The 24,053-nt window shown below is 45.3% G+C and overlaps 1 protein-coding gene across 3 annotated transcripts in view; it reads left to right on the top strand.

The window, feature by feature from the left end:
• RASSF2 (Ras association domain family member 2) overlaps nucleotides 1–24,053 on the top strand; it is a 94,188-nt gene that overhangs the window by 30,572 nt on the left and 39,563 nt on the right. For all 3 annotated transcript variants that reach the window (XM_044279260.1, XM_044279261.1, XM_044279262.1), the window contains exon 6: nucleotides 23,612–23,775. In XM_044279260.1, the coding sequence (XP_044135195.1) occupies nucleotides 23,612–23,775 (164 nt within the window). The remainder of the gene's footprint in view (nucleotides 1–23,611; nucleotides 23,776–24,053) is intronic.

Below are 24,053 nucleotides of genomic sequence, written 5' to 3'. Positions count from 1 at the left end.
GGAAAGTGAACACATACAAACACACGTTGCTAGGTGCAACCGCATGCCTTGACAGCGAGCCGCCTAGCAACCAGCTCAGGCTGCTACACTGCTAACAACATCATGTTGCCAGCGGCAACCACACGTGAGACCACATACTAACTGCCCTCACCTGCGGAAGACAACAAGCAGACTGCTGACAACTGCATGCGAGACAAAGAGTCAAGACTTAGGGCTCATGCACAAGACCGTATGTATTTTGCAGTCCGCAAAAAAAACATATCCATAAAAAAAAAAAGATGATGTTCGTGTGCATTCCGGATTTTGCGGAACGTAACAGTTGGCCCCTAATAGGACAGTACTATCCTTATCCGTAATGCAGACAATAATAGGACATGTTCTATTTTTTTACGGAACGGAAATACGGACATACGGAAACGGAATGACTTCCGTTTTTCTTTTGCGGACCCACTGAAATGAATAGTTCTATATACGGTCCGCAAAAAAAAAAACGTAACGGACACGGAAAGAAAATACGTTCGTGTGCATGAGCCCTTAGGGGGAGATTATCAAGACAGGCGCTCACTTTGCCAGTCTTGATATTCCATGCAGTCGGAGGCCTCCTCATAAATTAGGCTCCAGCTGTCCGTGCACCTAAACAGAAATGTACGACAGCTCAGAGTTGCTTCATCTGAACCAGAAAACTGGCGTAAATGAAGATAAATTTGTCTTTGCTGTTGATCACGCCCTTTTTAGAAAAGTGGCCAGGATTATTGTAAAAAAACGCATATTAAAAGTCACAAATTCATAGCTTGCGACTTTTTAAAGCCACTTTTCTGGAGATGATAAATCTTCCCCTATGTTCTGTTTCTGAACTGCTGTCCTTGTGACCTTTGGCTAAATTCTTGGCTGCATCCTGCTGACTACAGTACTGCCTTGTCCCTGCATCTCCACACTCCAGCTTACTTTGTAATATAGGACATCCTCATTTTTGAGATGGCACAATCTGAATTTGCTATATATGTGTATGTATATATATATATATTCATATATATATTTGTGGTCAGGGCGACGGTCCCTGGATGCGGAAGCTAGTGCCAACCTCTGGCTGGTGAATGCCGGAAGCCTGTAACGAGGATAAGCCTAAAAGGGGGCCTATCCCAAGGGAAGAGCTAATAAAAGGGGAAGGGAGGGAGGGGTACCTGGCTGCACGTCCCGTCCCTCTGCACTCCTCCGCCTCAAATAGCCAGGAGGCGGGGCCTATGCCCCTCCCACAAATACAGGCTGCACGGCAGCCTTAACTACTTGTGGTCAGGGCGACGGTCCCTGGATGCGGAAGCTAGTGCCAACCTCTGGCTGGTGAATGCCGGAAGCCTGTAACGAGGATAAGCCTAAAAGGGGCCAAAAAGGAGACACAATCGAACCATGAAAAATTTATTATCTCATTACAAGGCAAGAGAACAGAACGCATCACGGATTTCGGATTGGGGGTTCGGGACGTACCTGGCGAAACATGATGACCTCCAGCGCCCCATGCACCTTATGACATGAGGGGGTATCTGGTGCCTGGATGCCGCCGAGGCTGCCCCAATACGAAAAGAATGCCCCGAGATGCCCTTAGGGTCGTGACCTAAACCGGCCACTAAAGAACGCACATGTGACATGAATTGAGGTGTGGACAACGGCCCTCCATTGAAGGGAAGTAGGGGGCTGTCCGCTGCCGCCGCCTGCAGGGCCACAGATAACTGATGCAGCACCTTGACCGGGCACCAGGCGTTGTGCGAGGGGTAGAAAGACACCAGGGTTGGAGGCCCTGTCTGGGAGGTCTTGGTAGATGGAATGCTCAGCACAAACAGATCGTGGTGCCAGGACAAGTGCTGCTTCTGGAGATGACGGCCATTGCGGACAGAGGTGGTGAATTCCCCTGGACGAAGGAACCCATAAAACCCTAGATAAAGGGCGGCCTTGATGATAGTGCTAATTAAAGGCCCAAAAGGATCACCATCCAGAGCCAGGGACACTTGCCTAAATAAGGATCCAGACATGGGTTGTCGGACCACCGGCCTGCTTGCCCCAGCTTTCTCAATGCCCCGGAGTGTGGCCTTGATGGCTTGTGATGTGAAGAATGAAATCCGGGCCGGATTGTCCAATGTAAACTGATGTTGCACTCCCGCTAGATACAGGCGGATGGTATTGTGAGCGAGTCCGAGGTTGGTATGGCAATGGGCGATGAAGGCCATGATGAATGATACGTCATCCACATCGCCCTGTGGGTGACTGTCGGCAAATTTCTTAAACAGATTACAGCCCGTACGGTAGTTCCTGATTGTATTGTCAGACAAGCTCCGGTGCAACAGATCCTTCGCTTTGCTAATCAGCGATGTCAGTCCCACACCAGGTCGCTGTATGCCGGAACTTCCGCCCCTGTTCCATCCGCGAGTGGCATGTTCTGAAAGAAGATATCGATGTTAAACCTGGATAGCGCATCAGCAGCCGTATTCTTGGAACCCTGAATGTGAGAGCACTCGAAGCAAAAGTTGTGTACCATGGACAACCACACCAGCCTACGCATAAGGGACATGATCTTTGGGGATTTGGCTCTGCCATTGCGGACGATGTCGACCAGGTCCTGACTATCGGTAATGAATAGAACCCTCGCATTTGCCCAAACGTGACCCCATACATGAGCTGCTGCCACTACTGGATACATCTCCAACAAGGGAGAAGACCGAAGGGCATGCCCGTCCAGCATAATCTGGGACGGCCAGGCACCGGCTAGCCAGTGATTGCCGAATATGGCCGCAAAGCCCTTGGATGCAGCCGCGTCAGAATAAACCGTGGGCGAGGACGGATCCCGGGGGGGGGATAAATAACCTGATGCCGTTCCATGAGGACATGAACGTGCTCCACATGGACAGGTCTGCCATGGCTTGTTGGTCCAACCGGACGACACTGTCCTGTTCCGGGGCTGATGGTAGGAGCAACAAGAGCCGAGACACAAAGGTGCGCCCCTGGGGCATGACCCTCATGGCAAAGTTCAGCCGGCCCAGCAATGATTGGAGACTTGATTTGGTCAGGAAGCAGGATCTTGCCGCCTCCTGGATGGCCAACCGGATCTGTTGCAATTTCTCCTCAGGGAGCCTTGCTTCCAACTTCACTGAATCCAGAATAACCCCCAGGAAGGTGATTGTTGAGGAAGGACCGACAGTCTTCCCTGCGGCGACCGGAACCTGCAGCGCCGAAAACAACTCCAGCAGGGAGGATAACCCGGAGGGCTGACAGGAGGGGTGTTCCACCAGCAGGAAATCATCCAAGTAGTGGATACACATAGGAGCCTGGCCATGTTCCACCAGGATCCAGTGCAGGGCCTGGGCCAGCCGGTCAAACAGCCAAGGACTGCTTTTTGAGCCAAACGTAAGACGATTGGCAAAGTAGTATTTGCCTGCCCATTTGATGCCATAATATTGCCACAGTTGTGGAGGATCGGGAGCAACTTGAAGGCATCAGCAATATCAGTTTTTGACAACCAGGCCCCCCTGCCGGCTTTGAGGATGAACTGAATGGCCTCATCGATAGAGGAGTATGTCATGCTGAACTCTTCTGAAGGTATGAGAGAGTTGATACTAGGGATATGCGAGGAATGAGGAGCCGAGAGATCGTAGATTAGCCTCTTTTTATTTGAGCCTTTCTTAGCCACCACTCCAATCGGGTTGACCCTCCATACTTCAAAAGGGATCGAGTCGAATGGGCCGATGATGAACCCTTTATCCAACTCCAGGGATAATGCCGCTTGCACCGCCTCAGGATTTTGTCTGGCAGAGAGAAGGTTCTCACATTCCCAATTTGCATGTGGCAGGGCCACCAGTCCCGTGTGGAACCCTAGAGACAGGCCAGAGATCAAATGACGCACGAACTGCCGGTCGTCATGACCTTCCAGGAGCGCCTCCAGGAGCTCCACAGTTGACGTCGGTCAGTCATGCCTGCTTGGCAGCTTTCTTGGGACAGGTAGACCTGGGATGTGCCCGAAAGCAGATCGTGCATACGTGCAGGGCCCTGCACCCACTGAACATGCAGTGACCGAAGTTGAAATTATTGCATATCTGGCTCTTACCCAGATATACAATAGGCCTGCCAAATTTGTCCATGAGGGCCGGGCCCCTGGGAACACCCGATGTTCCCGGCAGGGCTCTGTCCGGACGCGCTGATGCCTCGTTGGGGCACCATTCTGTCGCATGAAAAATCGACTGACATGCGCCACAAGTGGGGGCTCGGAGACCAGCAAAATGCCTGCAGAAGAGCTCCATATCCAGCACAGCCCAATTGGTCATGAACTGGAACTGTGCCTAGGGAGGCTGCGGCCTTTGCCGCGAAGGACCGGTGGTAGTCATAAAACGCCGAGCCCCCATACTTGTGACCCAAATCAGTGACTTGATATAAATAGGCGTCCAGCTCCTCCCTCCTACTCGGCTGCGCCGAGCAGATGACGTCTCGGAACAAGCTGAATGCAAGAACAAATTCTGGTATAGATAATTTGCGGTTCAACCGGGCATCTTTGGACCTCATAACCACAGACACTTCCCCGCAATCAATTGTTCTGTGCTCGTTGGCATCGTGCGATGCTATGAGGATAGATGCCAGGTTCACCTCTTTGCCTGCCAGTATGTCTTTCCTAATGTTCTGAGGAACCCGCCACTGGCCACGATACCGCAGTCACGGGTGCCACCGCCTGTGAAGTGGAGGCGGCCCTGGACTCCAGCTCCATGACCCTGTGCTGGATGTCCGCTACTGAGGCCGCCAGACTCCCCATCGTGGCATTTAACTGGGCCAGAGATGACTGTATGGTAGGCACTGCCAGCTGCTCACTGGGTGAAACCGGGCTAGACACCAGTAGCCTGTAAAGTTCGGCTTTCCTGGCCGAAGCCGGGTGACTGATGCCCCTTCTATTTAACTCTGCCACGAGCTTCGGGATGGTCCAGCTCCTTAGGGATCCATGACCTGCCAGACTGGAAACCATGGACCCGGAGATGGACGAGGCGTCATCGATGTCTGAAGCCTGGGACATGTTGACCGTGTTGTGATTAAGCCCTGGATATCACCTGAGGACAAAACCCTTGTTACTCGTGTGAACACCAGGCGTGCCTAGAACATCCCGGTGGTCCGCCCCTTTAATACCCCTACCAGTGAGACCGCCCCTGGACTAAGGCCGGCCTAACGGACCAGAATTGCTACTTACCTGGTTATGGAATTTGATGACAAAAGGGGGTACTGATACCGTACTGGAGGCTCGTACCACTGACCGAGGTGGAGGCCTTTTTAAAGGAAGCCGAAGGCACTGAGACCCCAACGTGCTGTCGTAAAAATAAAGCAAATATGAAAACTAAATGCGCTGGTGTATTACCAACCTGGTTGCGACCGGCTTTACCGTCTACCTCTGAGGGAACACACAAAAAACAACAACATGGCCTGACTTTTTTTTTTTTTTTCAAGGCTGCGGACTGAAGTGCCGTCAACCAGTTATGCAGGCCGCTAAGGGAGGATGCGTGCCTACCCTGGCGAAAAGACCCTGTGGATGTGCTAGACAGGACACCATGCCACCGAGGTGGCTGACGTGACATTGTCTGAACGCTTCAGACAGACGTGCAACGAGACGAGGCAGACAACCTGGACGTACCAGGCATGACCACGTGCCACCGGGGTAGCGGACGTACATTTGACCAACGTTTACAAGCACCCGTGCCACAGGAGACAAATAAGACAACCTGGACGTTCCAGGCAGGACCACGAGCCACCGGTGTGGCAGACATACTTCGCCTGAACGTTTCAAGCAGACATGTAACAAGAGACGAGTATGGACCCTGGACGTTCCAGGCGGGCCCCCGCTGTCCCGGAGTGACCACCACAATAACACTTGAACGCTTCAAGCGGACGTACCACATAAGATGACAGACACCCTGGAGCTCCAGGCAGGACACGGAGTGGAGGACGTATTACTGCCCGACTGCCTCCAGCAGACGTACCACGATAACCAAGTAACCAGCCTGGGCTCCAGGCAGGACCACATGCCACCGGAGCGGCGGACGCAACGATGCCTGAACGCTTCAAGCAGATGACCACGATTAACAAGGTGGCAACGTGGGGTCCCAGGCAGGACCACATGCCACCGGCGTGGCGGACGCAACGATGCCTGAACGTTTCAAGCTGACGCACCACAATAAACAGATGACCCACAATGAACGAAGAGACACCCTGGAGGTTCAGGCATGACACAGATTGGAGGACGTACTATTGCCTGAATGCTTCAGGCAGACGTACCACAATAAACAGAGCGACCACCTGGGGTTCCAGGCCGGACCACATGCCACCGGCGCGGCGGACGCAAGGATGCCTGAACGCTTCAAGCAGACGTACCACAATGAACATGCGACTTACAATGAACGAGTGACAACCTAGGGTACCCTGCCACTAATATGAAGAAAAAACAAAAACCACATAGCTTGAACGTTTCAAGCAGACGAGCAACAAGAGAGACGGGTATGCCCACCTGGACATGCCAAGAGGGACCACATGCCACTGGTGCGGCGGACATCACATATGGGAGACGTGTGAACGTGCCTGCGGCCAAACCCCCGTGACATATACCATACCCGTGTAGCAATCAGGACGTACCACCTACTGCAAGTAAGGAATCCTTGGAATGGCGTGGAGCGTCAGATAACCGACCAGAATCAGATACTGCAACGATGATGCATGACAACAATGTAAATGTATTGGAATTTTTTTTTTTTTTTTTTTTACAGGCCCCAACCCAGCTTTCCCGCCGGAGCCACAGGCCTGCCACAGAACGCAGGCACTGCTGCTCCAGCACGGAGAGCCCCACAACACAGCTCTTGAGCAGGGAAGTGGAATCTAGAAGCTTGGGGTATTCATACATGACCATCACATAGTGGGAAACGTTTGGGCGAATGTTCACAAAGTAAGCTAACCCCAGACATAATATCATTTCCCATTTATAATCCAAGAGGTTTGTGTTCTGTAATGCTAGCACCTATGAACAATGATACACATTGTGGAACATCGGGACCAGGACAATAAACAATAAACAAAAAAAAAAATGACAGTTCCCATATGCACCCAGCCACGTGCCTAATGACGTGCACGTGCTGGTCAACATGCGCCACTGTAAATGCGACCGCAGGCCCCCCGGCCGGCGGCGGGGTAAACAACCACCGTGAAGTGTAACCAGGGGCGGAGCCGCAGAGCGTGCCTAGCAACCGGCACACGCGGCCGCCCCCAGAACACACGTCCGCCCGTAATTGCCTGCGCCGCCCGGCCTGAACAAGGAGGTGAGCGGAGCTCCGGCCCCAACCCCCCGCGTGTCTGCGCCACCTTGTTGAGAGGTGAGGACTTGAGCAGCCGTACGCCGCCCCCCCCCCACCGTAGTAAGGATCTGAGCAGCCGACCGGCATCGGCTACCTTGCTTACCTGCGCGACCTAGACCTGGCGACGCCGACCCCATACTTACCCGGAACGAGGCTTAAGGGAGCGGGACGTGCAGTAACCAGACGTGAACCGGAAGTACCAGGTACCTGGCTGCACGTCCCGTCCCTCTGCACTCCTCCGCCTCAAATAGCCAGGAGGCGGGGCCTATGCCCCTCCCACAAATACAGGCTGCACGGCAGCCTTAACTATATATATATATATATATATATATATATATATATATATATATATGTATATGGAAAGCCCCGAATTTCCTATAGAGGACACCCTACTTTTACCATAGACACTATAAGGGAGATTTATCAAACCTGTGTGAAGTAGAACTGGCTTAGTTGTCCATAGCAACCATTCAGATTTCATCTTTCAATTTTCCTAGCTCCTTTGGAAAATGAAAGGTGGAATCTGATTGGTTAGGCTACTTTCACACTTGCGCTTGATCGGATCCGTTCTGAACGGATCCGATCATATTAATGCAGACGGAGGCTCCGTTCAGTACGGATCCGTCTGCATTAATAACTTAGAAAAATTTCTAAGTGCGCAAGTAGCCTGAGCGGATCCGTTCAGACTTTCAATGTAAAGTCAATGGGGGACGGATCCGCTTGAAGATTGAGCCATATGGTGTCATCTTCAAGCGGATCCGTTCCCATTGACTTACATTGTAAGTCTGGACGGATCCGCATCGCCTCCGCACGGCCAGGCGGACACCCGAACGCTGCAAGCAGCGTTCAGCTGTCCGCCTGGCCGTGCGGAGGCGAGCGGAGCGGAGGCTGAACGCCGCCAGACTGATGCAGTCTGAGCGGATCCGCATCCATTCAGACTGCATCAGGGCTGGACGGAAGCGTTCTGCTCCGCTCGTGAGCTCCTTCAAACGGAGCTCACGAGCGGACAGCAGAACGCTAGTGTGAAAGTAGCCTTACTATGGGTAACTAAGCCAGTTGTACTTCACACCAGTGTGATAGGGGGATTTGCCAAATCCAATGTCATGATTTTGCTGGATACAACAGTGTTAGGCCTCATGCACAGGACCGTTTTTTTTTAAGGTCCGCAAAAACGGGGTCCGTTGGTCCGTGATCCGTTTTTTTTCGTCCGTGGGTCTTCCTTGTTTTTTGGAGGATCCACGGACATGAAAAATGAAAAAATAAATCGAAGTCAAGTTTGCCATTGAAATGATAGGAAAAAACGGACACGGATCACGGACGCGGATGACAATCTTGTGTGCATCCGTGATTTTTCACGGACCCATTGACTTGAATGGGTCCGTGAACCGTTGGCCGTGAAAAAAATAGGACAGGTCCTATTTTTTTCACGGCCAGGAAACACGGATCATGGATGCGGCTGCCAAACGGTGCATTTTCAGATTTTTCCACGGACCCATTGAAAGTCAATGGGTCCGCGAAAAAAAAAACGGAAAACGGCACAACGGCCACGGATGCACACAACGGTCGTGTGCATGAGGCCTAATTCCCAGAGATATTTCACCATGATTTTTCCGAATACCACTCCCTGAGTATACCAGATAAACACTCAGATTTTTGTTAAATACCAAACTAAGGATGAGCGAGTAGATTCTACCAGTTTGGAATTCACTCCAAATTTCCCAAAAAGTTTGGAATCTAAAGAATCCAAACTTTTGTAATTCATTTTAGGCAAATTACAGAGAGAGAGAGAGAGAGAGAGAGAGAGAGAGAAGGAGAAGGAGGCTGGTATGCCACTTTGGGTTTCTGAGCAATATATGTATGCGTTGTCTGGTGTGTGTTCTTGCTCATTATGGAAAGCGCCCATTATGCGTAGTATGTGTGCAGAGTATTTTAGGCAAGAAGATGTCCCTTATGGTTTTCGGGTAAATATATTCCAATGAGCTTTCCCAAGACTATCTCATGCCAGCAGATTTAAGATATTTAGATTTAGATATTTAGAAACCCAGAGAAGCGTTGCCTGGCTTATGATGCTTCTCATGCACACTTGGCACCCGCCATTAGGAGAAATAATACCCCAACCAAGGCCTCTCAAGCAGCCAAGCAACATTTTCTTTGCTCAGCTCTATTAAAGGTTAGTTAGTAAGGCTACTTTCACACTCGCGTTTGGTGCGGATCTGTTCAGACAATACAACCGTCTGCATCCGTTCTGAACGGATCTGTTTGTATTATCTTTAACATAGCCAAGGCGGATCCGTCTTGAATACAATTGAAAGTCAATGGAGGACGGATCCGTTTTCTATTGTGCCAGATTGTGTCAGTGAAAACGGATCAGGCCCCATTGACTTACATTGTGTGTCAGAACGGATCCGTTTGGCTCAGTTTTGGTGTCCGCCTCCAAAGCGGAATGGAGACGGAATGGAGACTGAACTGATGCATTCTGAGCGGATCCTTTTCAATTCAGAATGCATTAGGCCTAGTTCACACGAACGTTTTTTTTGCGGGTGTACGGGCCGTTTTTTTGTGTTCCGTATACGGTCCATATACGGAACCATTCATTTCAATGGTTCCGCAAAAAAAACGGAATGTGTTCCGTATGCCTTCCGTTTCCGTTTTTCCGTTTTTCCGTTTTTCCGTTTTTCCGTTCCGTTGAAAGATAGAGCTTGTCCTATATTTGGCCGTAAATCACGGGTCATGGCTCCATTCAAGTCAATGGATCCGCAAAAAAAACGGAACACATACGGAAATGCATCCGTATGTCTTCCGTTTCCGTTCCGTTTTTTCTGAACCATCTATTGAAAATGTTATGGCCAGCCCAATTTTTCCTATGTAATTACTGTAAACTGTACATGGCATACGGAAAAACGGAACGGAACAACGGAACGGAAACGGAAACACAACGGAACTCAAAAATGGAACAACGGATCCGTGAAAAACGGACCGCAAAAAACTATAAAAGCCATACGTTCGTGTGAACTAGGCCTTAGGGCAAAACTGATCCGTTTTGGACCGCTTGTCAGAGCCCTGAACGGATCTCACTAACGGAAAGCCAAAACGCCAGTGTGAAAATAGCCTTAGGGCTCGTTCACACGACTGTATGTCTTTTTCAGTGTTTTGCGGGCTGTTTTTTCCGGATCCGTTTTTCTTTTTTTTTTTTCAGTAGTGTTTCCGGTTCCTTTCCGTTTTTCCATTCCATGTTTCCGTATGGCATATACAGTATACAGTAATTACATAGAAAAAATTGGGCTGGGCATAACATTTTCAATAGATGGTTCCGCAAAAACGGAACGGATACAGAAAACATACGGAGTACATTTCGTATGTGTTTCAGTTTTTCTTTGCGGACCCATTGACTTGAATGAAGCCATGGAACGTGATTTGCAGGCAATAGTAGGACATGTTCTATCTTTCAACATAATGGAAAAACAGAAATACGGAATGCATACGGAGTACATTCCGTTTTTTTTTTTTTGCTGAACCATTGAAATGAATGGTTACGTAAATGGAACGCAAAAAACGTTTGTGTGAACGAGCCCTTAGTTAGTTAGAAAGAATTGGGTTCCTGGTATGACACTCACTTTTCCTTTCTTTTCAGAAAGGAGACTAGCTTGCAGAGAAGCGTTATGTGGGGACACATGTACAGCAATAGATACAAACAAATCTTATTATGTAGAGCACTGATTGAACAGCTTCAGGCAACCACCAAATGAGAATCTTATTATGAAAAAGCACTGATTGAATAGTTTGAGGCTACCACCAAGGGAAAATTGTATAAAAAAGGACTGAGTCTGCCACTAATGCACTATTTTATTATGAAAATATACTGGAGGCTTCCACCAAAAACTTAGTAGATAAAAAAAATAGGGAAAATTGATTTGTGAAGCACAAGAGGCATGTATAAATATACATACTACAGATGAGCAAATTAGTTCTATCAATTTGGAATATATCCTGAGTTTCCCCCCCTAAAATTAATTCTAACAGACCCAAATATTTTGCAGTTCATTTCAGGCAAATCAAGCGAGAGATCCACATGTGAAAAACATGTGCAATTAAAAAGCTGAGTGTTTCACAACTGTGGCATAGCCTTCCAATCATTGCTCAGCCCTTTAAACAAGCTTCCTTGCATAAGTAGAATAACAGCTGTTCCAGGACAAAAGCCTTTTATCAGAGCAAAGTGGACAGAATTGGCTTTTCTAGCTGAGAGGTCTTGGGGGACCTCTGGGTGGATGCTATTTATATTATGGAGACTGCTTAGTAGTTTCTCTCTCTCTCAGTTTCGCATCTAAATTGAACTTTTTCAAAAATATGGTGAATCGGACCAAAAATAATCAAATTTTTTTTTTATAATTTCTATTCCAAACCATAATTTTGTCAGATGGTACACCTTGAGTTTGCCACATATCACAATACAGTTATACCAGCGACCACGATTTTACTAGATGGCACACCTTGATGTTGCCAGACACCAGACTTAGGTTACCACAATTTTGTCAAATTTCACACCCTGATGTTGTCAAATTTTACTCCCTAATGTTGCCAGATTTTAATCCCTGATGTTGCCAGATTTAACTCTTTGATCCACATCTTGATTTTGCCAGAACCCGCACCCAGTTCACTGCAATATTTTTTTTTAGATATGACACGCTGATGTTGCCACACGTAGTTTACTGCAATTTGCCAGATTTCTCACACTGATTGATTTTAGATTTCTTTTAATGATTTTGTCAGAAATCATTCCACGATTTTGCTGCCAGACTTATCTCACATGGATTTTGCCACCAGACTGATGTCACACTGATTTTTTTTACAGATTTCTCTCCTTGATTCATACCTTGATTTTTCCAGAACCCACATCTAGTTCACTGCAATGTTTTTTTTGTTATGAGAACACTGATCTCGCCACACTTGGGTTACTGCAGATTTCTCACACTGATTTTTCTAAATTTCTTAGGCTACATTCACACGTCAGTATTTTTCTATAATCCGAATTTCAGTCCATTTTTTGCGGATCCGTTGTTCCTGAAAATGTTTCCGTATGTCATCCGTATGTCATCCGTTTTTTGCGGATCTGCAAAAAACGGAAACATGTATACATTTCAATAATCAAATAAAGTTGTTTCTATTTCTTTGAAAAAAAATTAAAATAAAAAAAAAATTGCTATGTGTTTCCAGGAACGGATTCCGCAAAAAACGGAAGACATACGGAATGACATCCGAATGTCTTCCGTTTTTTGCGGATCCATTGACTTTGTATTGTACCAGGATCCGAATTTTGCGGAAAAGAATAGGACATGTTTTATATTTAAACGGACATGCGGAACGGAACAACGAAAACGGACATCACACATTGTGCTGTCCGATTTTTTCCAGGACCCATTGAAAATGAATGGGTCCAGATCTGGTCCTGATCTGTTCCGCAAAAAACGGAACAGATCAGGAAAGAAAAAACGGACGTGTGAATGGACCCTTATAGTAATTGTACACAAAACAATGTCCTGATTTTGCTGCAAGTCTTGTCTGACCCTGATTTTGCTGCTAGGCTTATCTCTCACTGAATTTGCCACCAGGTTTATCTCACCCAGAGTTTACAGACGAGCCTATCTTGCCTTGATTTTGACAGATTTCACTCCTTAATTCATACCTTGATTTTGCCAGAACCCGCCCCCAGTTCAGTGCAATATTTGTTTTACATATGAGACACTGATCTTGCCACACTTAGGTTACTGCAATTTGCCAGATTTCTGAGACGGATTTTGCCCAAAATCATGCCCTGATTTTGTTATTAGACGTATCTCACCCAGATTTTACCCCTAGAATTATCCCGCCCTGATTATGCCCCAAGACTTATTTCGCCCTGATTGTGCCTGCCAGGCATACCTCGTTCTGATTTTTGCCAGATTTCACGCCTTGATTCACACATTGATTTTGCCAGAACCCACACCAAGTTCACTACAATCTTTTTATATAAGACACTTTGATCTTGCCACACTTAGGTTACTGCAATTTGCAAGACTTCTCACACTAATTTTGCTAGATTTCTTATACTGATTTTTGCCAGAAATCATGCCCTGATTTTGCCGCCATAATTTTATCACCCTGATTTTTTCCCCCAGACTTATCTTGCCCTGATTTTTCCAACATATTTTTCTTGTTCTGAACATGCCACCAGGCTTAACTCGCCCTGATTTTACTCCTAGACAAATCTTGCCCTGATTTTACCCCCAGACTTATCTCTCTCTGATTTTGCCCTTAGGCTTATCTCACCTTGATTTAGCCATCAGGTTATCTCACCCTGAATTTGCCATTAGACTTATCTCACCCTGATTTTGCTGCCAGACGTATCTTGCCTTGATTTTGACCCCAGGATTATCTTACTCTGTTTTTGCCTTCAGACCTATTTCAGCCTTTATTTTGCCACCAGAAATATCTTGCCCTGAGTTTTGCCAGATTTCACTTTTTAATTCACACTTTGATTTTGACAGAACTTGAACTCAGTTCACTGCAATATATAAATATTTTTAGATATAACACACTAATCTTGCCAGACTTAGGTTACCTTTTAGTATGTCAAATTTCACACCCTGATTTAGCTAGATTTTTTTACACTGATTTTGCCACCAAAATTATCTGACCCTCATTTTGCCGCCAGACTTATCTCACCCTGATTTTGCCACCAGACTTATCTCACTCTAATTTCTCAACCATTGTTATCTTGCCATGATTTTGCCACCAAATTTATCTTATGGTGAATCTGCTTATCTTGCCCTGACAAAAATGATCTCACCCTGATTTTTCTGCCAGATTTATCTCACCCTAATTTTTGCACTATACTTATCTTGTCCCTGATTTTGCCCACAGAATAATTTCATTCTAATTTTGCCGCAAGGCTAATCTCTCCCTGACTTTGTCTCCAGGCTCATCTCGCCCTGATTTTGTCACTAGACTTATCTCACCCTGATTATACCCCCAGACATGTCTTGCTCTTATTTTGCCCCCACACTTATCTTACCCTGATTTTTCCCCTAGTCTTATTTTACTTCCAGAATTATCTCTGATTTTGCCCCCAGACTTCTCACCCTGATTTTGTTGCTAGACTTATCTCATCCTAATTATGCCCCCAGACTTATCTTGCTCTGATTTTGCCCCCAGACTTATCTTGCTCTGATTTTGCCCCCAGACTTTTCTTGTCTTGATTTTGCCACCAAGTTTATCTCACCCTGATTTTGCCACCAAGTTTATCTCACCCTGATTTTGCCACCAAAATTATCTCACCCTGATTTTGCCACCAAAATTATTATTTGACCATGATTTTTTGCCAGATTTCACTTCTTGATTTACACCTTGATTGTACCAGAACCCACACCCAGTTCACTGCAATATTTTTTTTTAGATATGACACATTAATCTTGCCACACTTAGGTTACCACAGTTTTCCAGAATTCTCACACTGATTTTGCTAGAGTTTTTATAGTGATTTTTGCAAGAAATCATGCCTTGATTTTGTTGATAGACTTATCTTGCCCTAAACTTTCTGCCAGGGTTATCAGATTTTGCCCCAGAATAATTTTTGTCTTGATTTTGTCACCAGGCTTATCTCTATTTTGTCTTCAGGTTTATCTCGCCCTGATTTTGCTTCCAGGCCTATTTCACCCTGATTTTGTCACCAAAGTTTCCTCACCCTGATTTTGCCTTCAGACTTATCTTGCCCTGATTTTTCCTTCAGGTATATCTCACTCTGATTTTGCAGCTAGACGTATGTCACCCTTATTATGCCCCTATATGTATCTTGCTCTGATTTTGCCCCAGACTTACCTCGCCCTAAATTTGCCTCAGGCTTATCTAGCCATGGTTTTGCCACCAGGTTTATCTTGCCTTGATTTTGCCCCCAGGAATATCTCGCCCTGATTTTGCTCCCAGGCTTATCTCACCCTGATTTTGCCCCCAAGATCACTTGCCTTTATTTTGACCACAGATTTCTCACAGTGATTATGCCCCCTATATTTCTCAACCTAATTTTACTCCAAGACTTATCCCGCCCTGACTTCCACTAGACTTATTTCACTCTGATTTAGCTTCCAGACTTATCTCGAGCTGATTATGCCCCCAGACTTATCTCACCCTGATGTTTTCACGAAACTTATTTTGCCACTAGGATTATCTCACCATGATTTTTCCACCAAGTTTACCTTGCCCTGATTTTGTCACCAGGCATATCTTGCCCTGATTTTGCCGTAAATGTTGTCCCGTCCTGATTTTGCCCCTAGTTTTCTCTCGGCCAGATTTTGCCCCCATATTTATCTTACCCTCATTTTGCCGACAGACTTATCTTGCCTTGAACTGATGTTTTCACAAACTTATTTTGCCCTGATTTTTCCACCAGGATTATCTCACCATGATTTTTCCACCAAGTTTACCTTGCCCTGATTTTGTCACCAGACTTATCTCGCCCTGATTTTGATCCCAGAATAATTGCCCCCAGACTTCTCGCTGTGGTTTTGCCCTCAGATTTATTTCTCTCTGAATTTGGCACCAGACCTATCTTGCCCTGATTTTGCTGTCAATATTCTCTCACCCTTATTTTGTCTCCGAATAATTTTGCTCTGATATTGTCAGCAGGCTTATCTCTCCCTCATTTTGCCTCTAGGCTTATCTCACCCTAATTTTGAATCTAGACAAATCCCGCCCTGATTTTGTCAGCAAAATGTTTGCTGCCTGATTTTGCCTCTAGACTTATCTTGCCCTGTTTTTGCAGCTAGACTTATCTCGCCTGATTTTACCACCAGACTTATCTCGCCCTGATTTTGTTGCCAAAATGTACTCGCTCTGATATTGCTCCCAGACTTATCTCACCGTAGTTTTGTCCCCATATTTATTTCTTCCTGAATTTTATACCAGGCTTATCTCACCCTGATTTTGCCTCCAGGCTTATATCGCCCTGAGTTTGCCTCCAGGCCTATCTCACCCTGATTTTTATTCCAGGTATATCTTGCCCTTATTTTGATGCTAAAAATTTCTCGCTGTGATTTTGCCACTAAGCTTATCTTGCCCAGATTATGCCCTAGACTTGCCTCACTCTGATTTTGCCCCTAGACTTCTCACCCTGATTTTCTGCCAGGTTTATCTTGCCCTGATTATTATGCCAGGCATATCTCGCCCTTATTTTTGCCCCCTCACTTATCTTGCCCTGATTATGATCCCAGAATAATTTTGCCCTGATTTTGCCGGCAGGCTTATCTCTTCCTCATTTTGTCTCCAGGATTATCTCTGCTTGATTTTGCTTCCAGGCAAGTATTATGCCCCGATTTGTACACTAGACTTATCTTGCCCTGATTATGCCCCCAGATGTATCTCGCCCTGATTTTGCCTCCAGATTTATCTCACCCTAATTTTGCTGAGCAGATCTCGCTCTGATTTTGATGTTGTACTTATCTCACCCTGATTTTGCCCCAAAACTCATCTCGCCCTGATTTTGCTTTCAGGCAAATCTCGCCCTGATTTTTACACTATACTCATCTTGTTCTGATTTTGCCACTAGACGTATCTTGTCTGGATTATGCCTGTAGACTTCTCGCTCTGATTCTGCTGCCAGGTGTATCTTGCCCTTTTTTTCCCACTAGACTTATCTTGCCCTGAATATGCCCCCAGACTTATCTTGCCTGATTTTGCCACCAGAATGATCTCTCCATGATTTTGCCACCAGGTTTACCTTGTCTTTTTGCAGCAATTTTTTTCTTGCCCTGATATAACCACCAAAATTATCTCAACCTGATTTTGCCGCTAGACTTATTTCGTCCTAAATTTGTCACCAAAACAATCTCACCCTGATTTTGCCTCCAAACTTATCTTGTCTTTATTTTGACCCCAGACTTATCTAGTCCTGATTTTGCAGCCAGGAATATCTTTCCATGATATTGTCACTAGACTTATCTCGTCCTGCTTTTGGCACCAAAAGTATTTCACCCTGATTTTTTCACCAGGTTTATCTTGCCCTGGTTTTGCCTCCGGTATCCACAGTTTGCCAGATTTATCACACTGATTTTGCTAGATTTCTTATACTGATTTTGCAAGAAATCTTGCCCTGTTTTTGCCGCTAGAATTATCTCAACCTAATTTTGCCGCTAGACTTATCTCATCCTGATTTTGCCCACAGACTTATTTTGCCCTGATTTTGCCACCAGGTTTATCTTGCCCTGATTTTGCCACCAGGTTTATCTTGCCCTGATTTTGCCTCCAGTAACTACAGTTTGCCAGATTTCTCACACAGATTTTGCTAGATTTCTTATACTGATTTTGCCAGAAATCATGCCCTGATTTTGCCGCTAGAATTATCTCAACCTAATTTTGCCACTAGACTCATCTCATCCTGATTTTGTCCTGATTTTGCCACCAGGTTTATCTGGCCCTGATTTTACCGCCAGGCATATCACTCCCACATGTACACATGAATTCAGCATGGTGCATTGTCCTACTAAGCTGTTGAATGCTGGCTCACAGCTCCTCCCTCATGCCACACTGCTGCAAACTAGCCAGAAGCAGAGGAAGTCAGAGGAGCAGCGGGGCAAGAAGGAGGAGGCAGCACCAGACTGCAAGTAACATGTGCCAAGAGATTTCCCTTTCAGTCCTGTGATATCTATAGTTTTACATAGTACTGCAGGGAACATCTACTAAATTATCTGTAGCAAGAGAGTTATTGCTGTTTTATCTGGGGCATTACATAGGGCTGTAGGGAACCTTTAGTACAGGGCTGGCCAACCTGCAGCTCTCCAGCTGTTGCAAAACTACAACTCCCAGCATGCCCAGACAGCCTACAACTATCAGCCTACAGCAAGACATGATGGGAATTGTAGTTTTGCAACAGCTGGAGAGCAGCAGACTGTTATGGCCGTAACAGCCTGTCGGATCTGGCATTGCCGTATGCTGGCGAAATGCTGTCCGGCCACATTAACTATAATAGGGTCTAGTGGAGATCCAGCTGAAACCCAGCAAATATGCAGAGACTCCGCCAGATAAATGTTTTTTATTTGGCTGATTCACGGCATTCTAAGCCGAAACAGCCTGATTGAAAGCAGTCCCATCAGTGTAAAATAAGACTGCATGTGACATCTACTCCATTTTTTGAATAATGATTTAGATGTCACCTGCACGCCTATGTAACACCACTGATAACATCTTAGTAGAGATAATTTACTAGATGCAACCTGGATGTACTGTTCCTGAGATGTTAACCTATGTAACGGCAAAGATAACACAGTAAGCGTTCTCTGACTACAGAACATTTTGTAGATGGTACCTCAAATAACATAAATTAAAGGGGTTTTCCAGGACTAACATATTGATGGCCTATCCTCAGAATAGGTCATCAATGTGAGATTTGCAAGGTCCAACTCAGGGCACCTCTGCCAATCAGCAGTTTGAGGAGACTGTGGTTCTCCAGTGAGAGCTGCAGCCTCCTCGCTGCTTACCAAGCACAGCGCTGTCCATTGGATAGTGGCTGTGCTTGGTATTGCAGGTCATGGGACTGAGCTTCACCTAGGCCAAGTGACTGATAAATGTAATGTCACATGGCCTAGGAAAAGGCAGCAGGGATCACAGAGTACTGCAGCCTCTTCATACAGAAAAAAAACAAAACTATTGGGTGGCACAAAGAAGAGTGGGGGACTGTCAGCGGAAATGGAGGGGCTCGAGTTGGGTAGACAGCCCTTGGCCTATGATGCACTCAATCCGCCCCTGACGATACCTGTTAACTGCTACCTGTTAAACGACTATCACTAGAGAGGTAGATCTCATAATTTCTGACAGATGGAGAAGGTGCGTACACGGTTGTCGGACCCCCACCGATCAGATACTGATTACCTATTCTGAGAATACCGTAGGTCATCAGTATCAAAATCCTGGGAAACCCCTTTAATAAATGATAGCAAAGTCTATGTATTTTGCTAAATTGTAAGATTTATTATACATTTTGATAAATTGTATAATTATTAATATACAAAAGATCAAATATTGTTATCTCAACATAAGTAAGACTTTACATGGCTGCCCTTCCTATGTAAAAGTGGCAATAATAGTACGTTATAAATTACACTCCAGTCACTTGTGCCGCAGACATTACTGCCACATGACACCAGCATTACTGCGATAACGCGTTCATCGGAAGGTTACACTGACAGCTGGTGGTTCCTTATGAATTATACATGGTGTGTGCTGGTCGTAGCTTGGGCATGTGAATAATTCAGGAATGTCTTCTAACATTGGCGCTGTATGTCTGCTGAACATGGTGCTCATTGCAACCTTCATCCAGAGGTTTTACCCACATAACGGTGCACACACAATACATGTGCATGTATAAAATAAAGTCTGGCTTTAGGGCTGTGTGAACAGCTTCAAAGCACTAAAAATCTTAAGATGAACTAGTGTCTATAACTGGCGTTGCCCGGGTGTACATACATCTATATATAAACATTTTTTTAATGCTATTTCTTACCTAGAAATACTCATTGTTGTCTTTGGCCCAATTTTAGAGCTAAAACACCCCCCATTTATAAATCATTTATATATATATATATATATATATATATATAAAACATTTCCTTTAAAGGCTGCCATAAACAATAGTGCATTGTTAGCCGAACCCTTCACCAATAGTTTAACCCCTTCAACTCAAGGAGATTTTTCATTTTTGCGTTTCCGTTTTTTACTCCCTGCCTTCCCAGATCCATCACTTTAAAAAAAAAAAAAAATTTCCAGTTGACATAGCCGTATGAGGGTTTTTTTTTTTTATGGGACTAGGTTGTACTTTTTATGGCAGTGTTGGCATCATTTAATATTGCATACAGTGTATTGGGAAGCTGGAAAAAAATCCAAATCCGTTGGAATTGGAAAACCCTCCCCATAATTCTGCGGTTTTATAGGTTTTGTTTTTACAGTGTTCCCTCTGTGGTAAAACTGACCAGTTGCCTTCATTCTCTTGGTCAGTACAATTACAATGATACCATGTTTTTCTTATTTTAACTTTGGGAAATTATTTTTTTATTTCATCATATTCTGACCCCATAACTTTTTTTATATTTACATCTACAGAACTGTATGAGGGCTAATTTTTTGGCTGGGCAGTTTTTTATTAATACCATATCGGAGTGTGCATGATTTTTTTTAAATCACTTTTTATCCAATTTTTTGGCGAAGGTGAAGTGACAAAAAAATAAATAAAAGGCAAATTGCCATTTAGATCTTTTTGTTACAGTGTTCATTGTACAGGATAAATGCATTTATATTTTAATGGGTCAGGCGTTTTGGGACGGAGCGAGCTGGTGCCTTTGGGGAAAATGCACTCTCAGGGGGCATTTCCTTTCACAGAGGAATTAGAAAAAGAGCAAGCAGCGGATGGCGAGGTACTGATTTTAGAAAAAAAAAATATTTCATGCAATTACAAATTTATTAAGATCCAGGAGCTGGTTTGAAAAATGTAGAATATTTTTTATGGGGACAAACCCTTACTTAAATATTACTTTATTCTAATATATAAAGCTGAATGTGTGTGTGTGTGTCCGCTAAAGGAATCTGTACCGTCGCATTTACAATCACGAAATTTGGCACACAGGTACATCAGGTGTCCGGGAAGGTTTTAGACCAGATCTCATCTCTCTAGGATGTACTGTTCCTGAGATATTCCCCAAAAATGCATTAGCCAATAGAAGCTTGGTCACATGACCCTCATCAGCCAATAGAAGCTCGCAGGTCCTCCAGCCTCCACATTAAGTTTTACTCCAGGTTTCCATAACAACCAAGCCATTTATCTTCACTGCTATAGGAGAGCATTAAAGGAAATCTGTCACCAGGATAATCGCTATTGAAATAAAGCCATGGCCTAATAGCACTTAGTACCTTATTTCCAGATGTGCCTTTGTTTGAGCAACAGATGTTTTTATCCTCTGAAAATCCAGTTTATTTGATATGCAAATTAGCCAGTAAGGTGCCCCGAGGGGTGTCACTCTTGCAGAAAGAAGCCCAGACACACCCCCTGCCGAAATGTGTCCACCCTCAAAAGACTTAAAACCCCGCCCCCAGGTCCAGTTAAACCACGCCCCTGGTCTGGTTAGGACACGCCCACTCCTGAGCCGATGGGGATTGAAAAAATAAAGGTAAAAATCAACTTCTGTCAGCTGCAGAGGTGGGAGGGAGGGTGACTTTCTCCTTGCAGCTCACAGACAGTACAGTGCTGCTGTCTTAGAGTAAGCTGTTCAAAAGGACACGTCCCTGATCCAGTAAAGTCCACTGTTAAGGGGGCGGGCCCCTGCAGAGGTCACTGTCAAGGGGGTGGTATGCTGTGAAAGTCACTGTTAAAGGGCAAAGCAGCTATAAAGGTCAAAGTTAAGGGGGTGGACTGCTGTGGAGGTCCAATTTTAAGGGACGGGGCACGGGGGGGGGGCAGTGTTAAGGAGTGGGGGCTGTGGAGGTCACTGTTTTGGGGGTAGAGTGCTGTAGATGTCACTGTTATAGTGGACAGTGTTGATATCTTTTAACAACACACAAACATTAAATAAAATAGATTAAATATACCCGAGCGAAGCCAGGTCCTTCAGCTAGTTATAAATATATTCCCAAATACCTTTCATTAGTTATAATGGTTCATTTTGTCTATGGAGCAATCATTAGGAGAAATAAAATGGCCGCCGTCCTATTACTACACAAAAAACCTGTCCTAATCAGGCAGGAGGACGGTGGCGGTTTTGGACCCCAACGAGTTGATATTAATGAGTTATACTGAGGATAAATCGGCAATATCTGAAGCCTGTGCAACTTCTTTAAAGCACACTGGCTGACCTGTTACATGTGCGCTTGGCAGCTGAAGGCATCTGTGTTTGTCCCATGGTCATATGTGCCCGCATTGCTGAGGAAAGCGGTGTTTTAATATATGCAAATAAGCCTTTAGGAGCAACAGGGGCGTTGTCATTACACCTAGAGGCTCTGCTCTCTCTGCAACTACCCCACCCTCTGCACTTTGACAGGTGTGGTGATTTTTTTACTGCCTGGCCCTGTCAATCAAAGTGGAGAAGACACAGCAGTTGCAGAGAGCAGAGCCTCTCGGAGTAACGACAACACCCCCCGTTGCTCCTAGAGGTTCATTTGCATATAATAAAACATAATTTTTCTCAGAAATGAGGGCACATATTAATATGGGACCAACACAGATGCCTTCAGCTGCCAAGTGCACATGTAACAGGTCAGCCAGTGTCATAGGGACAAATCTGCTGAAAGATATCCTTTAAGGCCCTTCTAGGGACTGAATACGAATACAACATTAAAGAATGAAACATATCTACTTTCAACATGGAAAAGGGAAACGTTAATATAGGACACATCTGTACAGTTCTGTTATTGGCATTTTCCTTGTGATATTTGCACTGCTATACTGGCAGGTTTTAGGGCATGTTAACATGGCATTATTTGTGCCATTCTAATCTATATTAAGGCTACATGCACACGACCGTGCTGTTGTTTGCAGTCCGCAAACCGCGGATCCGCAAAAAACAGAAGCCGCCCGTGTGCCTTCCGCAATTTACGGAACGGAAAGGGCGGCCCATTGTAGACATGCCTTTTCTTGTCCGCAAAACAGACAAGAATAGGACATGCTATATTTTTTTTGCGTTGCCACGGAACGGTGCAACGGATGAGGACCCAAACCATGGCCGTGTGCATGAGTCCAAAAGGAAAAACCTTTACAAAACTCTCCTGTTTCCATTATGCTGGACAGATGTGAATATCACATGATCACCTTTCACCCATTATATATATATGTTAAACGGATGGGAAGCATGTGATGTGAACCCAGCCTCAGATCAACGGGGGCGTTGCTGACACACCTAGAGGCTCTGCTCGCTCTGCAACTGCTGCGCCCTCTACACTTTGATTGATGGAGCCAGGCATGATGATGTTTTCTGTCGACAGGACTTTGTTTTCCGTCCAGCATAATGGAAACCAGACGGATCCGTTATGCTTGCCCATAGACTTAAATTATGACGGATCAAAACGGAATGCCTCTTAAAGGCATCTTGAAAACCCATACATAATGGATGTAAAAAGCATATTGGAAAATTGAAAACTTTTTTCATTACACAAACACTATAATTTATTTGCTGAAATCTCAACATCCCTTAAAAAAAGGGGCTCTACCCAACAAGCATGTGTGACCCATGTGTCTTTTTGACTTCCAGATGATAATGATGAGGATAAAGCCTCTCAGGATGAAGCTCCTCAGCTGATGCGTACAAGGAGTGATGTTGGAGTACGGCGTAGGGGTAACCTCCGCACCCCAGGAGAGCAGAGGCGGATCAGACGCCATAGGTTTTCAATAAATGGGCACTTTTACAACCACAAGGTGCAGTATTAATTTTAATATCTTCTGTGTAGTAGAAGCGAGAAGGTTAAATCTGTACTGTCTGGTGTAACCTCTTATACATTGGGAGCAGCCAATCGTGATGGGAATTGGGTTTAAGAAGTAATTTCTTACTGTAGAAACGCTAATTTTGCTTATAATGCTATTATTGCTAGTGTATCTACACCCAAGAACAGAGAGATGGACATTTCCGTATATTTGTTGCAGCAATTTCTGCAGCCAATTTGGTTAAAAAAAAGACAATGCTGACATATTACATG

The sequence above is a fragment of the Bufo gargarizans genome, chromosome 2 (assembly GCF_014858855.1).
Source record: "Bufo gargarizans isolate SCDJY-AF-19 chromosome 2, ASM1485885v1, whole genome shotgun sequence".
Lineage (NCBI taxonomy): Eukaryota > Metazoa > Chordata > Amphibia > Anura > Bufonidae > Bufo > Bufo gargarizans.
This window is presented reverse-complemented; position numbering and strand designations above follow the sequence as displayed.